Source organism: Metarhizium album, assembly GCF_000804445.1.
Source record: "Metarhizium album ARSEF 1941 chromosome Unknown scaffold_4, whole genome shotgun sequence".
Classification (NCBI taxonomy): domain Eukaryota; kingdom Fungi; phylum Ascomycota; class Sordariomycetes; order Hypocreales; family Clavicipitaceae; genus Metarhizium; species Metarhizium album.
In genome coordinates, this window is record NW_024467578.1 from 72,432 (window position 1) to 89,954 (window position 17,523).

Below are 17,523 nucleotides of genomic sequence, written 5' to 3' on the forward strand. Positions count from 1 at the left end.
ATAGAAGGATGATATTTGGAGTCGGTGCAAGAATTGCAATGACGCAGACACTCGGGTCGTGGTGGCGTGATACCAAGAGAAAACGCTGCAATCTTGATGCTACAAACTATCATCATGGTCCATCTGGTGTCTTGCTCTCGTGCACGACCGTCTACCTAGTTGTGATGTATGTCTAATTGTGGGCAACGGGCATTCAGCCATCAGTGTGCTCGGCCCGTGCTCCTCCGTGTGTGGTACAACAGAGCCGCGGACATCATTTTGGAACTGCCCCTTGTAGATGTCTGGCATCAGACATGGCAGACGCAGCAAGCGCGACGAGGCCCGCGACTGAATTTGCTCTTCCCGCTGGCCACTTTATCCTGTCCCTCCGAACATGCCAAGCGTGCTTGCTCGCGGACTGGTCTGGCATCCTCCACCCAAAGAAAAAGAAAAAGGGCGTGATCCTCAGAGGATGCGGTACACATGTCCATGCAAGGAGTTTCTAGACAGTCGGTACCGCCTAGCTTGGTCGAAATCCACGTCACACGCCTGAGATCAGGGGGCTGCGTGGAGAAAATCCATCAACCCTAAATGTCTCCTTTGGTGGACTTGGGACATCGAATCTTGGTGAAGCCATGAGACAACAGGCAGCATGACATCCATTCCACCGGAGCTGGGCCCATTGCCAAGAAAGTGGAATGGTTTGATGCGGGCTGGGATCAGCGCTTGGCTTCTTCAAGCGCAGATGCGGTTTTTGGACGATTCAAACTTCTCCAAATAACTTGAGCTTGGCATCTGTGTTCCAGTTGCCCACACAAGACGTTGGAAGTGCTGGATCTCGCGTATTGGGGTGGCGTTGGTCAGCGTCTGCCCCTCGCCGTCTAGGCAGGTTTCGCGGCGGCAGCGGCCGCCTGGTTCTCGGCCTTGAGCTTAGCCAGCAATTCTTCCTTGGCTTTGAGTTCCAGCATGATCCGAGAGCACATCTCCTCCGTCTTCGTCTGTGCCTCCTTGAGTTTCCGCACCTCGGCGGCCTCGGTCTCGCGACTAAACGGTTGTCCGGGCCGGTTGTGGTTGGGGATCATGGCTGTGCGCTCCCACACCTCGCCGCTGTCGGCAGCGGGCAGCGGCGGTGGTGCGCGGTTCTTGCCCTTTCCCTTGCCGGCTCCTCCAGAGGGTTTCCAGCCTTTGGGCACAGCTCCCGACGTCAGGATCTGGTAGAATGCGTCGTACGGTTCGTTGAAAAGCTGCTCCTCGTAGCTCCATGATCGGACTTCTCCATTCTTGGTCACCATGGACTGCTTCTCCTCTTCCGTCCGGCCGAAGGGATGAAGGCGAAGATAGTGGTACATGGTCTGTGGCTTCTCGCCAGAGTCGTTGACGTAGTACAGCTTGATCGTGATGTCGAATTCGCCCCATCCTGTCTCTTTGACGACGAACGGCTTTCCCTGTTCGCCCTCGATCACTGCGTCGAGTGGGTTAGCGTTTGATCCGAGGGAGGGCTGGGCGTCCTGGACACCTACTTCGCACGTAGTTGGGAATCGATTCGTGCAGCTTAAACTGGACACGGCGCAGCCAATACGTGATGTCGGTGCCCTCCAGTCCCTTGACAAACACCTGCCATGAATGCGTATGGTTGTCTGGTGTGCCGGGCGGTTTGGGATTCGTCTCGGAGAAGGGAATGGCAGTGGTACCGACGATAAATGGCCGTCGCACCTGGGTCAACTTGACGCGTTTACCGAGCTGATTCGAAGGCGCCATGGTGGTGGTCGCCGGGAGAAAGTTGAAGACAAGGGCCGCCGGCAGCTCAATCGATGGCGTGTGTGTTCTCGAGCTGCACTGCTGGACCTGACTAGGTTTTGTGGTGGTGGTGCAAAGGTTCAAAGCTGCGATGGCCAAAGGGGAAAAAAGGGAAAAAAAAAAAAAAAAAAAAAAAAAAAGCAACCAACCAATGCCGTCGCGGCTGTGGCTCCGGGGTGGGGTGCCCTTGGGCTGTGGCCAAAAAGAGAGCTCAACCATAAACATTAACTTGCAACTCGTGTCAAAAAATTAATAAATAAATCCCGACTTCACTGACAAGAGAGAAAAATTATTCCAGGCATGGGCCCTAACAATTCAGAATCAACCTGTGCGTCCAAGGGCCACCAATTGTCAATGTTCGGAGCCGGTTGATTGATGTGTCTGATGTCACTCTGGCACCTGGCGAGCCGCGATGCGGAGCCAAATCCAAATCCAAGCTCTCCGGACTCCTCCAGAATCCACCCCATGACGTTGAATAGTTACCAAGCTCCGCCTTTCATTCAACCCCGTAGCTTTGCGTCCAAGCCATAGCTTCAGCCGACTCAATCGTCGCCTGCCTTGCCCAACCCCAGCCGGCGCAACGTCAAACACAGCTGCCCACCAGCTCGGCCGACGACAATCCTCCATACCCAACACAAGAATCCATCCGAGCTCTCGGAACACAGCTGCGAGTCCCGACAGCCGAAGCGTCCACCAAACCATGGCGGCCGCAGCAAAGAGGCTTGTCGTCTGCGGCGGAAGCGGTTTCCTGGGCTCCCGCATCTGCAAGTACGCCATTGCCAGAGGATGGGAAGTCACATCAATCAGGTAGTCCTCCCCATCCCAGGGCTTTTGCCCAAGCTCCTCCCGTCACCCTGATTGACAACATGCCATGCCAGCCGCTCGGGAGAGCCCAAATGGGACTCGGTCACCTCCTCGCCTCTCCCGCCAACCTGGTCACACAAGGTCTCCTGGGAACGCGGCGACATCCTGCGCCCCGTGACGTACACGCCGCTGCTCAAGGGCGCAGACTATGTCGTGCACAGCATGGGCATCCTCCTCGAGGCGGACTACAAGGGCATCGTCTCCGGGAAGGAGTCGCCGCTCACCGGCCTGCAAAAGATGTTCTCCCCCGTTCGCGAGCGCGGCATCAACCCGCTGGACGAAAAGGCCGGCGAGGATATCAAGCCGGCGAGTCCTACCGACCAGTTCTCGTACGAGGTTATGAACCGCGACAGTGCCGTCGCCTTGGCCAAGCATGCTGCCGCGGAGAAGGCCAGCGCCTTCTGCTACATTTCCGCAGCTGGAGGCGCCCCCATCATGCCTCCGCGGTACATCACCACCAAGAGACAGGCGGAAGTTGCCATTGCGACCAATTTCCCCGACATGAGGGGGGTGTTTGTGCGGCCGCCATTCATGTATGACAGTTCGCGCAAGGTCACCATGGGCATGGCTGCCTTGGCTGGCGCAGGTACACTGTTCACGAGAATCACCGGGAACTACTTGAAAGACTTCATGGGCGCTGCCGGCACAAAACCCCTCCAGGTCGACACGGTTGCAGAGGCGGTTGTTGAGGCGCTCAGTGATGACACGGTCATGGGACCTATCCAAGTTCCTCAGATTGAGGAGCTAGCGAGTAAGGGATGGCGAAAGGGCATGTTGTAAGATTAATGTGTATGCCACAGGAAAAAAGAGCGCAAGGCGAAGCCCTCTCTAGACTGTATAATAAAGCCCAACGCCGAAATATGCACCGGGTATAAAACCATTGCTTGAAACCATTGCCTGACCTTGATGTGAACGTGCGCTTCCCGAGACCAAACTCATATCCCCATGTGTAGAACCCATACATAACACAACCGTGACGTGATGCCACAGCGTCTTTCTCTCCCGCAATCATGTCAATCGACAGACCTGCGCTCTTCCTTGTACCCTCCCTCCCATGTCGTTTAAATCATGGTGCCTCTCTCGAAGCTGTCCCGGATATCGGCGGTGTACTTGTCGTAGAACCTGGCCAGTTTCTGGTTGAACTGCTTGTTCTTCTCATTGATGTATGTGACGTCTCCGTCGTCGCCATTCTTGGCCATGCGCTCCTTTCTCTTCTTGAGTCTCTGCTCCTCGGCCCGTCGCAGGTCTGCAACCAGGCGGTCCACCGCCGCCTTTTCAGGCTTGTTCTGCGAAAAGGTGGTGGTGTCGGCTGTGGAATAAAACGACCCGTCTTTATCGACGGCGATGAGCTCGCCATTCTCGGTCTCCACGATGTCCAGGCCTCCCGAGGCGGCAGCCTTTTCGATGGCGGCCATCTTCTGCTTCTCGTAACGCTCCATGTCGGGGGTGATGTTCTTGAGCTGGCGCTTGTAAATCTTGTTGCTTTCTTGATGGGCGTCGCTAAAGGCATTGTTGTCACGGTGCGCGGCCTTCTTCTTCATCCGCTTGTCCCACTTCTCGCTCTCGTCGACGGTCCAGTCCCAAGCCCGCTTGCGCTCGAAATCTCTGCCGGATTCTTCAATCTCCGCCTTGAGCAGTTTGTGCGCTGCGATGTCGTGCTTGCGCTGCAGGGCTGTGAGTTGGCTCTGATCGGTCCCGAGTCTTTGGGATTCCTTGGTGGCCTCCTTGAGGTTTGTTTCGGAGGAGCTTTTCGCCCGCGCCTGGAGGGCCTTGAAGCGGGCCATGCGGTCTTCGGCTGGCGCCATATCGAGTGGTTTGTGTGTACGGAAATATGTATGACGGCTGCTTGAAGTTGCGTGTGTGTGTGTAGAAAGTGTGTATGCTTGATGATGGAACGCGAGTCGATGACAAGGCAAGCCGCTTTGCCCGTTTCAGGGTTCCAGTCCCACATTTCACGTGTTGCAAGGCAAGGCTGAGGTGAGCTGTAGGTCTCCAGTTGGTGTCTGCCCCCAGCGCTGAAGGCTCTGGCCGTTGACCAAGCTTTGAACCCACCGAAATTGATGTCATCTAGCGCTGTGTATTTGGCCTCACGGCGGCTTGAAGCTTTCTACATGCACGTTGATTTCTTGACGTCAACCCCTTTAGTGAAGCCTGCGGAGCGCCTTGTGCTGCCACTGCTGGTCGCGACCGCCAGACCAGTCGACACCACAACAAGTGACGCCGGTTGACATGTCCAGAGGCGGATCCACCAAGTTGCCGTTGACATTCCCTGAGGATTCCCCAACACCTCAAAGCATGACCAGATGCCATTGACCCAAGCTTCACGCCCCAGCTTCACTTGAACCGCATGGCATCGAACCCGTGAGCCGCGTCAATTTCGCACCCGGAGAAGATGATACGCTCGGCAGCGCGGCTCTCCCAAGCCGACCCCGGAGTGGCACCACACCTTCTTCGAACCAAGACTTTTGTTAAAAAGCTCGACAAGAACAACGAGGCCTACTACGTGCTGGCGAAGAAGGGGCTTGCCCACAATTCTGATCCAGCCAAGGAGTACGAATTCTTTGAAATGCCCAACTTACTGCTGGATCTCGACGCAGAGGGCACACGACACGTGCGGCCTGCTGAGGACGCGGATGAGAAGTTGATGATGGCCAGGTGGACAGAAGTGCCCAGACGAAAGGCAGCGAGGACCCGACTGAAGCTGTTTGAAGCACAATTGTTCGAATCTCGGAGGAAAGCACACGAAATCATTTCACAGCCCACCAATATTTGGCGCATCACCGACCACGATATCGTCTCCGCTGCTCTTCATGGAGGTTCCGGTCCCCAGAGGAAACCAGCTCGTGAATCAAAGCCGGCAGACATAATATCCGAGCGAATCAACGTGCCAAAATCACCGAGTAACTCAGAAATCATCAAAAGACTCCTCCTGGAAAACGGCATACCTGGGCATGCGGCCAACCAAGACCAACTTCTCCTTCACTGGATGACCCGCCGCTACCACAGTCTGACGCGGGCATCTCGAAATCGCGAACCACCTGCTCCTTCACCAGCGCAGCTCACACGAGCCCTTAAAACCCAAACGACTATTCTAGGCGTGCGCAGGCTTGTATCTCAGGCCCTGTCGGCCGGAACTAGCGTAGACAGCTTCCGAAGTAAGACCAAGCCAGACCTAAATCTGCCTCACCAAATACGCTCTACGTGCTCCCGCATCCTGGGTCAAGATCCTCTCAATCGCAATCTGCGCCTCCAGGCACTCACATTCCTCGGAAACCTCTCCGAGCGACTGCCATCCCTGGGCTTACCACTAGGGCCCGTGTTGTGTGGTCTGGCCTTGAAGCTTTGCTCGGAAGTCGGCTCCCTGGAGGCGCTGTCAAGGTGGCTACATCGCATCCACAACACCAGCATCAACAGCGAGTTGTCGACGGAGGATGTAGTATCAGCACTTACCGCTCTGCAGAGCATCTCGGTTGACGAGCACGATGCCATGCTGCAGACTGTCGAGCAACGCCAGCTTCTTTTCCAACTTCTTACAGGCATCGACGAAAATAACACCATAGCCAAGGATGCTTTCAGGACATTTTTTACGACGTTCCCCGAGGAGCATGGCTCAAGCACGGCTAGACACGCATACTCTGCATACGTTACACTGCTGGGTAACCTCGGCGCAGCACGAACGCTGTGGAGGGAATGGCGAGAGCTGCCCGATTCTGTTTCAAAAGACGACCACGTCGTGCTCGGGTTTTGTAACGCGCTGAAACAGGCAACCCGCCTCATGCCCGCCTCGGATGGCGAACATGCCCCAGATCTCGGCCTTGCAGTCTGCGCCACGCTAGACTATCACGCCATGGAGATGCAGGATGCTGCTTCTTGGCGAGCACACGCCTCCGATGACGTGGCCGGGCAGGAAAATGTCAACATTGAAGCTTGTCGGTCTATTCTGAACCTGCCTCTCGCCGACTGTATCAAGGAGTTCAGGACATGGTAGACTGCGCGATTCGAGCACAGAGGCGGAACGAAGGAGAGCTGCGTCGCAAACAGCTCTATTTTCAAACAGCCCTATTTTGAAGAGCAGGGAGACCAGCACATGGCTTTGCATGCATCTTTGGTGTCGAAGGCCGGCATTTGCGTTGAGACGGCATGGGAAGGACGGAGCAGCGGCTGGAGAGTCATCGTGTGACAATGCTGGCATGTGTATATTTGTAGATGTCATAATGAAAGGCACGGATTTGTACTTTGTGACCGGGCTCTCTTCTTTTCTCGGCCTCGCGCTCGCGACCGGTGGACGCAGTGCCAGGACAGACGAGCCGGGCTTTTTCTTCTTCGTTGGGTGAAGTGAGATAGATGTCCGCCACCCGTGGCCAGGGAAGAGTCACGGCAGCAGCATTGGCAGCAGAAGCTTAATGGATGTTATAAACCATGTGGGATTGCCACTATCAGGCGTCCCGTAATGATGGCAACGGCTCCCAGTTCCCCGTTCATATGAAACGTCTGATTCACCATCAAGGCAGCTCCTCACCCGTGAGCCGAACTCGCCTCCAACCAAATACGGGACGTCGTCAGGCGTTACCGTGCATGGTTTGTTTGGCGCGCCGTTTTCTGTCAGGTTCACGTACAATCTGTTACTTTTTGAGAGGGCCAAGCCCGCTGGACTGCGGGCGGCAAGCTGGGCATTCGACAAAAGCCCGTTTCTCCGTGCGGGCTCAGGCTGTCCAGCCACGGATGGATGGATGGATGGACGTACGACTATTTCCTGGCTTCCAGCCTTCCAGCAACAGGCATGGGCTCCGTGCAAGACGACGACAAGTTTGGTTTCCACGGCCAAGCTCGGGTTCGCTTCCAGTTGGCGCCTGCCTGCCCGCCCACCGCCTGAATTATGGATACGCCTTTGGGGCAGGGCAAGCAAGGTAGAGAGAGGGAGGGAGAGAGAGAGACATTGAGTTGGAGCAGGTTTCTCGCATCCTCGAGCTGCTGGGCTCGCACGTTTCCCTGAGGGCTGGACCTTGACCTTGACCTTGCTGGACTCGGATCGTAGCCAACGCGAGCGAAGTGTGTCTGGTGTGGCCGTCGCAGGCAGACGGACAAAGTATCTCATCTAGGCACCTATGTATGCGGCTGAGGGCAGGAATGTAAATAATATCAATTGTTATTTCCGCCTTGGGCCAGATGCCAAGCCAAGCCGCAAGGTGTTGGCTCCATGTGCGTGGGCTGTGAATAACCACCTTGCCTTGGCGTCAGCCGTCACTTGCTGGGCGTTGTCTGCTTCGCTCGCTCCCTCATCAGGCCAGGTCGTGTGGTTTAGGGTTTCCGAGGCAGTCGGTTCCTGTAGGCGGTGTAGCAGGGATATCCAGGCGACCACCGTCCATCCAGCAGTCGTTGGGAGAGGGCTCGTTCGTCTTCCTGCTCTTGCTCTTGCTCGTGTTCTGGCGGTTCTAGGCGCTCGTCCAGTCTGATTAATGCACAGGGACGCCGGGCTAGGTCAAGCACATCGTGATGCGATGCGCGCGGGTTGGGCGATGCCGAGTCAGGCGGCGGTGCGAGCCATCCGCGGCACGTGTGTGCTTGTGCAGATTGTGTCGAGGTGCTGATGTCGTGATGCCGTTCGTCCGAGAGGACAGGCGCTGACGCTAAGGGATAGACTTTGCTGGCATGGCCGTAGCGCACGGCGTTGTGTGTTGTTTTCTTTTTTCCTTTTCTTTTTTTTTTTGGAGCGGAGTCGGCGCGACGTGCACCGAGGGCCGTTGGCATGCCGGACTGCACGCATAATTACAGTTGTGGACTGTTGGGAAATTACGCATATACACATGTATAATATATTTACCAAGAATAGACGAACAGACTAGTCGGCCTTTAACCCAAACGTTGTGTTGGGTATTTTAAGCTACTCGTCTCATCCAGACAGGATCGTTGGAGTTGCGGGGAAACAGGCCACGGCCTCACTTGCACCAAGCAAGGCAGAGACAGGGAGGCGAATGGAAAAAGGGGCATTCAGATGAGGTGGGGAAAAAAAATCGCTTCATTACAGAGTTGGGATAGGCAACAAACGCGGTGAGGCGTGACGACGTGCGGCTAAACAAGTGCAAGTGCAAGTGCGCCATCAAGATTGATAAAGAGCAGACGTGTACTCCGTATGCCGCAGGAGTCGGTCGTTGTAACTTGTGGGCCGCAACAACCGCGTGCCACCTGGATGGACCTCTGACTGGCTGAGCAGCAGCAAAAGGGCTGACTTAAAGAAAAAGCCGGGTGAAGTAGCCATTTTGCGGTGAGGCGAGCGAGCGGCGCGAGTGTGGACCAAGACGTGAATGATGGGCAAGGCGTGATCGTCCGAGCCGCTGCGGATTTATTGTTGTTGTTGTTTTGCTGCTGCTGTTGTTGTCGCCGTTGCGGCTAGTGCTGGTGGTTTTAGTCAATCGAGCCATGGTGTGGAATACGCCTGGGCTAGGTCTGGGTCTGGTTTGATTTGTCCATTTTTATGCATTTATTCAATTTTTGTTTTCGTCTTCCACTTCTCGCGCCTCCGTTCGGACACGGCCATGTACACACGAGTACCGACGTTGCTGAGGGCCTCTTCCAGGCAACCTCGGTTCCGAGGCCTGTCAGATTCGAAGCAGCAGAGCCGTCTAAAGCGTTTTAGCGTTTGTCCCAACTTCCGAATACAAAAAACAAAGTTTTCGGCGGTCTCAGGCAAAAATGCCGAGACACGTCAACGTGTACGGAGCGGCGGTGCCAACCACCAACATTACGGCTTCGAGTACGACAGCCACTCCGTAATGGCAGACGTTTTCTGTGCGGATTTATTTCTGGAATCATCAATCTTCCGTTTCCATTGTCGGATCGGATAGATCGGAATGCGTGGACAGACGCGAAAATCAGGCCACCCTGCTGCTGCCGGCAGTGCAAGTCACCTGGGCCAATGCGTGCCCAGGTACCTGCTGGGTACTCCGTACCCTCGGACCCTCCGTCCCTACCCAAGTACCCGGGTAGTTGCAAGTACTCCGTACCTGCCGAGTACTTAAGGTACCTAGCTCAAGCAAGTAACGTACTCGATGCCTTGACCAGGGGATGCGATGCGAGGCCAGAATCCGTTTCCGAAACGGACAGTGTGCGAGCTTCATGTCCAACATTTCCGAGGACGTCGACAGTCGACACATTGCCATGTACCTACTTGCCGTACGGAGATGGGAGTTCGTACTGCGCAATGCGACGAGGCTCGAGACTCTTGGCACATGCCGACGTGGAGCAGTTTTGCTTTTGACGTAATAGCGCCATTGATGCAGAGCGAGAGCAGAGCAGCTGCGTGCAAGTGACGGCAACAATGGGGGGGCCCTGTGGAATAGAGAGGCAGGCGAGGTGAGTCTATCACCACTCCAAAGCCGGATTCAATGACGACGCGGTTGAATGCTAACAGACAGACGACTGACCCTGCAGAGCTTCACACATGGGTGCGCATCGAAGCACCTGGGCTCCTTTCCACGTTCCGTCGCCATTCGTCCGTCTGGCACATCAGACGCAGTGGAAAAGGTCCAGTTGCCCCGTGCCTTGCGGACTGGACGGGACGGCATTCACTAAAGGCGTCCGCTGGTCCCGTAAGTGCGTCGGCCAATCCAGTGTTCCAGATGTAGGGGCGCCGAGACGCCTGTGCATATAGACGCACCACGAGGCACCGCGCACCCTCGGCGCCAATGGCGGACGTTTGGACGTGGGCCGTGGGCGGCGGGCGTGGGCCTGCGCGGACGTGGACATTAGGGTACGGAGTACGGAGTACTAGACAGCGAACACAGGGAGCCCAGCCCAGCGCCTGCGTGCGCGCAAGGATCCACCAGGCCCGACTGGCTCCCCCTCCTGGTGCGTGCCCCCTGTGGCCCCTGTGACCCCTGCGGCCCTTGTGCCCCTTGAGCCCTTGAGCCCAGTCCCAGTTCCCAGTCCCGGTCCCCCAGCACCCACCTGCAGGGCTGCGCGACACCCTGCTGGAAGTGGCCCCCTGGGACCTTGATTGATCGACGTGCAACGCCAGCGCTGGCCCAAACTCCCAATTCGACACCTCAAGTCTGGCTGCCTGTCCTGGTCGACCGCTCCCAGCTTGGCGGCGATTTGGCCGCGCTGGCCGTGCATATCTTGGGGTAATAACTGTGAATGTGGTCTGAGCTCCGGCAATATGTAGGGAGAGCTTCAACGCGTCGCCCGACGACGACGTTGATGTCTGCCCAAGTGGTTTGCTGTCGATGTTGTTATACGTCGTATTCTGTACGTCTGGTGCGGTGCTCTCCCCTCTCCTTATCTCTCTCTCACACACACTCTCTCTCTCTTCTCGGCGATTTGGCCGCTCCAAGACATGCGTCAAGCTAGAGTGCGTCTTCTTCTTCGACGTACTCCGTAAAAGACAACCGACCACATGGGGCTGAGAAACCTCAGCACATGTTCATGCACAAGGGGGGCGACCGCTGAGCCGACAAGGGCCCAGCACCGGCAGCGTCCAAGTCGACCTCTGCTCGTGGTTGCAAACCCAGATGCACCGCACCTGTCCGGCCACCCCAGGGGCCAGTTGGATCCCTCTGACTGGATACAATACGCTGCTTGCTCCGTACTCCGTACAGAGCACACAACAGGTGACATTGAGCGTGCCCAGCCGGGAGGGTGACGAGGGGCCTCCCAGTTCCATTACATTCTGCCGGCATGTGCAATCTGTACGGATGTACGGAGTACTCCGTGTTGACGGACGGGTCTGCGCAGAAAAACATGACGCGACGGCAGTGATGGGGAAAGCCGTCCCCAGCCAATCCAAGCCCAGGCCCACTCCCAGACAGATGCTATACTTACACACTTCAAGTGCGTACATCAATGGTTGCCTTGGTCTGCAATAGAATGCTGCTCCTAGGAGCTGCCAGGCTTTTATTGTTGCATCGTGGGACTAGGCTCTAGCATTTGGGGCCAGGGCGGGCTTCGTATACGACGTATGGAGCACCTGGCTTTTGGGAAATAGTACTCTCAAAAAATGCAACGACGAAATGAGATGAAGTAAAATGACCCTCCTCATCAGCATCGCCGTCCCCCCACCGTGCCCTCTTCTTCTCCTTTGGGCGCACGCCATCGATTTCCTCTCCCTCCACCTGGTCCCCGCCTATTTGGTGCCTGGCCTTGCCATTGGCATCGGCGCTGGCCATGGTGACGTTCATGGTCTCGAGCGCGGCGTCGGCGGCGTTTTTCCACACTTCTGCCATCTGGGATCTCGGATTGCGTGCGTATGGTAGTTACTTGGCTCCGTACGTACCGAGTACACGCAGCTGTGTGCGTAGGAACCTCCCTCCCCATGTACCGGGTACTTAGTTAGTTGCCCAGATACTCTGCATGAAGATTCGCCCGGTGCTTCCAGTCCTCTGTCCTCTGCTTATCTACCTACTTAAGTACTTACTTGGGTTGAGAGGTATCCATCAAGTGCCTCGCCCATGGCTCCCTGGTACGGTCGTTGCGTTTTTAGTTTCATGTACATGCATTACTCTCTGCATGCCCATGTGGGCAAGTGCCAGTAATAAGGCATTCATGGTTGTTTCGTGCCTTGGCAGTTCCTTCCCTTGCTGCATACCCTCTTGTACATATTGAAAATGAACCGCGCTCCCGCCCACCGTCGCCGTCAAACATTTATTTAAAAGACTTCAAACACTCTCGTTTTACTCTGCCCTCACTCAGCCCGACAGCTTCTAGAGTCCAAGGTGACGACGCCGCATAGTTTTTTTTCGTCCCCTTTTGTTGGCTCTCCCCTTCGCAACCTCGAGACGCACCCACTCGCTGTTACTGTCGGACTGCTTCGTGTCTCAGCCGCCGACCACGGCCTCTGTCGCCCTCCTCGTCGGGGCCAAGAGAAAAAGCAAGTAGTACGGAGTGGTGATAGCAGGGACAGATGGCCCTCATGGTCCTCCCCGCACTGTCGAGCACGCGGGGATATTCTGTCTGTCTCACAGCCGCAAGCTTGGATTGCGACTCGCTTGCATAACACACACGCCGCCATTCACGCGGCAAGCGCAACCCACCGCGACTACTCCGTACTCCGTACTCCGTACACACACCGTACAGGTACATATCGTGTCCGGTGCAGGCACAACTCGGTGCCTCGGTATCGTCCGAAACCGTACGGGCCACGGCGCCACGCGTTGTTTGCTCCAACATTGACCAAGAGTCCACGTCAACAAAACCTTGTCAAAACCTGTCGCAATCGAATCGTCAAATCACATTGATAGCACGGACTCCGCCCAGGTGTGTCGCCATCCAGACTGGCCCCGAGCTTGGGCTGCGTACTGCTTGGTACTCCGTACCTGTTGCAGAATCACCGGAACGGTCGCTACGTTCCCTCTTTTGTTTTTATCGCTAGAGGCCCCACATATTCCTTCCCTTGTTCAAGGCTTCGCCTGCCCCACAAGCCAAACTTATTCGATAGTTGTGGCGCCGGGTCTCCGTTCCTTTTTATGGAGTAGTGCCGTCACCTTGTGGCACGCTCAGCAACGTTGAAAGCCTTGTCAGCCGCCTCTGCCCGCCGCCGGTTGCGTCTCCGCTTTCGGATGTTGGTGAGCAGCATAGCATAATAAATCACGACACCGGACCACCGAGCACGCATTGATTGCCCTGCCGGCGCAAGGTTCCCAAACATAAACTTAATAATAAGGAAGAGTCACACGTCAGGAAGACCCCTTTTTTTTTCTTTTCGTTTTTTTTTTCCTTCTTTTTTTTTAAAAAAAAATAACATAAATTGTTTCTCTCCCTTCCTCCTCTTGTCGTCGTCGTCATTCAGGTCCCCGCATCGACGAACTGTCCTGGCACTGGCACACACAACCCGCCGTCGCTCGCCCTCACCGACCTATCGCTTCGACTGGGGCTCCCGCTTCAAAGTCCATGGTGCATCGACGGTAGCACCAGGCACTCACTCACTCACTCACTCACTCACTCTTTGGGAAGCCCAGCGCCCGTCATCGCCAGCGTACAGTCACGCCAGCCGTTTACAAGGTCGCGCCTTCCTTGGTGTGACCGGGTGCGGTGCACCTGGAGCCGCTTATCTCGACGGACGAATATCCCGGCCACGCACGCGTCATCCCACGCCCTTGTGTGATTTGCGTCCTGAGTCCTGATCGGCCCTGACCGGATGAGGGTGCACTTCTCCTCATCACCATTCATCCTGCTGCGATAGGAACAACCCGGCCAAGCACCCTGCGCATTTTCGGTCCCGGCATCAGTCGCCGTCTGCATTCGGGGCCACACTCGGCCGCCCACAGCACGTGGACGCCTAAAGTTTGCCGCCACGCATCACCGTCAGTCAGTTCAATCAACAAACAGACATCAATTCGTTTTGGAACGCAGCCATTTGTGACGGGGATTTTCTCGAATCTACCTACCCTCCAGCGCAGGGTCCGCGTCCTGCCTTCTTATCGACGCCAGAGTCGCGCCTCTGTACAACTTAACTTATCCATTCGGCGCCGGTGCCGCCAACAAGGCTTCGAGGGCCACATTCACATTGACCTATCGGCTACACAACGAGACGCCTCTGGCCCAACCTCGACCATGCATCACCACCGCAGAAAGTCTGGCCATGGCCACAACACCTCCATGACCGACGTCCGGAAATCCGTCACGACTTCTGACCCGACTTCGAAATACAGGAGGCCCGGCATGACAAGGCGTCATACCCCTGTGAGTGCTCAGAAACTGGGCCGCAGTCACCGTGAGCGGGAACGGGACTACCAAGACGCCTGGCAGGACGAGCGGGAAAGCTTTCCACAATACTGGTAAGCACCCAATAAAGTTGCAGCCCGGAGCCGCCGTACTCATTCGTTCCTGTGCGTGCAGCATGACTTGTGAGAAGCAATTCGTACCCCACGACGAGAGACATCTCTACTGCTCGGAAACGTATGTACAAGACGCACCTTTACTCTGCCACAACGACCAACTGGGCTCGACCACGAATGAGGGCCGTATTGTCCAGGTTGTGATGCTAACATTGCCAAAACTCCAGCTGCCGACGCGTGGATCAACAAAACTCGTTTTCGCACTCGTCACAGATGCAGGCATATGCCGTCAGCAGCAGCCTGTCATGTCACTCCACTGGAAACCCGGAACCAAGAGACATCATCCCTAGGGCTTCACCCTCTCGACCAAATTCCATGCACTTCAGCCAGTCCCCGCCGGCGTCGCCAGGGACGATGCCGACCTCCCATCACACCTCGGCACTATCTGCTCTGCGGTCTCTCAACATTGGACCGCCTAGCCCTCCGTCTCCCACAGGAAGCAATGGCGGCAGTCTCTGGCCGTTCACCCGGAGTGTTGTCACGAGTCCCGCAAGTTCTTATCGACGCCCACCTGGCCCATATCTGTCATCAACATATGATACGGGCCATCACTATGGCACCGGTGCTTATACGTACGACTCGGGCTCGTACGGTCTGGACAGGCCTCTTCCAGCCCGGCATCCCGGAGCGTACTCTCGACCCAAGAGTATTGAGCTAGTGACTCCGGTTCTGGGCCGGTAGTTACTGGTGGTGCCTGAACGTCCACCACAAGTGTCACGGTTCCAGACTGGTTTTCCTGACAGGACAACTTGGGCCGGCAGTTCCAGCTACGAAGCGGCCGGGGTCGTTTGTGGAATTGGGGAATCGGAGCTGCCCCGCCCTGCGTGCCAGCCTGCCTGGTCACGCGGCAGCGACGTGATGAATCTGATTAATCGACATGCCGCCATTTGCGGGGCTGCAGGGGTTGGGATGTCAATGCTCAGGGGCGAGGAGGGGTGCTGCGCCATTCCGCAACGCCAGTTTCACAACCTCGGCGACGAGGGGGGTGGGAGAGGCAGCGGCTCGATCAGCAGCTTCCCCTAATGCGGGGGTTCAGCATGGACAATTTCAGCGATATAGCGACATTTTACAATCTACGAGGATAAGTTACGATTCGACGCGATGATGACGAGAAAGAGGATGGCCCCTTTGCACAACACGCGGCATGGAGTCTGGCAGACTTTGGAAGGCTCTTTTCTCGTCCGTCTCGCCTTGACCGGTCCAGCACCCTTCCAAAGGAGTGGGGCCGCATTTACCCACGGGTAGTAACTCGCCTCAAGGGGCTTTCACTTTCATTTTCGCGGGCTAACTCGTGTTTGCTACACGTACCTTGAATTAGCTTGGTCGTGGCCGAGGGAAAAGCTTCAGAGCAGGCCACCCAGGATGACGAGCGTTGTGTGATTTCACTGTTGGTACAAGTAACCACGCATCTGTAGACGACCACCAAAAAAGCATTGTGTGCAAAAACAGGGGAGCATTTGAAAATGACGGGAGTAATATGACGGGAAGGGACCGGACGGGGTTCTCTGGGAGGGTCGGCTTGGGCATTTTGTATAGTTGATTTTATTGGACGACGCATTCATTTTACATATTACATCACATCACACCGTACAAAGCAGCGGCTGGCGCGGGCGAGGTCACGAGTGCCTCGAACCGCTCGAGCAGCTCCAACAGGCAGGCCTCCCTCGCAGGCCCGGGTGTCGTTGCACCTGGCCCGTCTTGATTTCCGAGCCGTGTGCCTGCGATTTTCTGGCCGTGTACGGAGCACCTGGGCGGTGCTGTTTGAAGCCGCTTCACGGCCACGGCGACGGGGTGGTTTCTGGGACAGTGCCGTGCCACCCACCAGGCACATGGCAATGGCACGTGGGACCAAGGCGAGCCGGTGCCGGTGCCGGCGCCGGTAGCGAGGACACGGCACAGCCTCGCTCGTCCCCACGGTCATCACGGGGTTCCCAGAGAATGCTGGTCAACCGTACCGGCCAATGCGACAGCGCTGTCCGAGCTGCCATGGCTTGGCGGCGCGAGAGCCAATCCTTGCACCGGCACTGCGTTGCAACTACGATACGAACACGTACGTACATGACTGGGGTGTTAGCGCCGTCCGGCCGTCCCCGTCTGTCGACGGTTTGTCACGTATATGTTTCTCATCTTTTTGTCTTTTCCTTTCTTTTCTTTTCTTTTCTTTTCTTTTCTTTTCTTTTCTTTTTCTGCTCCCCGACAGAGATGCAGATGCGGCCAAAGGATGCCAGGCCCGGCCATTTTCTGCTTGAGTCTCTGCTCCCCGACAGAGATGCAGATGCGGCCAAAGGATGCCAGGCCCGGCCAGGAGGGAGGTCGATGCGGTCTCGTGTCACCAGTGGGCCGTTCGTTCTCTGGCGGCTCCCTGGACGGCGAGCTCGCAGAGACGGCGATGGGCGTTCCTGGCCGCCGTCTGTCTGTCTTTGGCTGTCCGGGCTGTCTGCGCGCGTGGGCACGCGTAGCAACGCGGGGACGTCGCACTTGCCGTCGCCAATCGCGGCGGTCAGAAATGGGCGGCAGATGAATAGGTCAAAGGCGTGGACCTGGCCCTGGCCCTGGCCCTGACTGACACTGGCCTCTGCCAGGTTGACGCAGTGATGGTGATGGGCATTGATCGGTTCCCGGCTGAGTCGCAGGGGGGGGTCTTCCCAGGAAGCTTTAGCCGGGGGAGGGGTGCTGCTGGCTATGCGGTGGTCGCCTCGGGATGGTCAGGAGACGATGACTACGCGGTGGCTGCCATGATGTTTCAAACATGCTTGTTGTTTGGGGCCATGTGACGGCAGACGTACTGTACCACGTACGTACTACTACCGTGTCCATGTGCTTCCATGCTGTCCCGTCCCTGTTGCCATGTGAATGTTTCAGTCTCGGTCCTGCACATGCAATTCTACCTCGACCACGCGGCCGGCTTGCTGATCCAGTAGTGACGGGATACTCTGCAACATTCATCAGTAGAAAACTATCATTGATGGATGATCCCTACTTTCACGCCAGTCCCATTCCATGCCATGCATATGAGTCAACAAAAGTGATAATAAAATACATCCAGCCCATCTAA

The 17,523-nt window shown here is 56.4% G+C and overlaps 6 protein-coding genes across 6 annotated transcripts; 3 read left to right on the plus strand and 3 right to left on the minus strand.

Annotated features, from left to right (window-relative positions):
- Positions 1-860: 860 nt before the first annotated feature.
- MAM_02306 (yeats) lies at positions 861-1,737 on the minus strand (the record flags this gene model as incomplete). Its single annotated transcript, XM_040821105.1, has 2 exons — positions 861-1,441; positions 1,500-1,737. The coding sequence occupies 2 exons, from the start codon at positions 1,735-1,737 to the stop codon at positions 861-863; spliced, it is 819 nt and encodes a 272-aa protein (XP_040680519.1).
- Positions 1,738-2,476: 739 nt separating this feature from the next.
- MAM_02307 (NAD dependent epimerase/dehydratase family protein) lies at positions 2,477-3,420 on the plus strand (the record flags this gene model as incomplete). The annotated part of the gene is made up of 2 exons (XM_040821106.1): positions 2,477-2,583; positions 2,655-3,420. 2 exons carry the CDS (start codon positions 2,477-2,479, stop codon positions 3,418-3,420), a joined length of 873 nt encoding a protein of 290 aa, XP_040680520.1.
- Positions 3,421-3,701: 281 nt separating this feature from the next.
- Positions 3,702-4,445, minus strand: MAM_02308 (mRNA splicing factor SYF2; the record flags this gene model as incomplete). The annotated part of the gene is made up of 1 exon (XM_040821107.1): positions 3,702-4,445. The coding sequence occupies one exon, from the start codon at positions 4,443-4,445 to the stop codon at positions 3,702-3,704; it is 744 nt and encodes a 247-aa protein (XP_040680521.1).
- Positions 4,446-5,032: 587 nt separating this feature from the next.
- On the plus strand, positions 5,033-6,628 carry MAM_02309 (uncharacterized protein; the record flags this gene model as incomplete). The annotated part of the gene is made up of 1 exon (XM_040821108.1): positions 5,033-6,628. One exon carries the CDS (start codon positions 5,033-5,035, stop codon positions 6,626-6,628), a length of 1,596 nt encoding a protein of 531 aa, XP_040680522.1.
- A 4,927-nt stretch (positions 6,629-11,555) lies between these two features.
- On the minus strand, positions 11,556-11,858 carry MAM_02310 (uncharacterized protein; the record flags this gene model as incomplete). Its single annotated transcript, XM_040821109.1, has 1 exon — positions 11,556-11,858. One exon carries the CDS (start codon positions 11,856-11,858, stop codon positions 11,556-11,558), a length of 303 nt encoding a protein of 100 aa, XP_040680523.1.
- A 2,326-nt stretch (positions 11,859-14,184) lies between these two features.
- Positions 14,185-15,149, plus strand: MAM_02311 (uncharacterized protein; the record flags this gene model as incomplete). The annotated part of the gene is made up of 2 exons (XM_040821110.1): positions 14,185-14,408; positions 14,636-15,149. 2 exons carry the CDS (start codon positions 14,185-14,187, stop codon positions 15,147-15,149), a joined length of 738 nt encoding a protein of 245 aa, XP_040680524.1.
- Between the last annotated feature and the right edge of the window lie 2,374 nt (positions 15,150-17,523).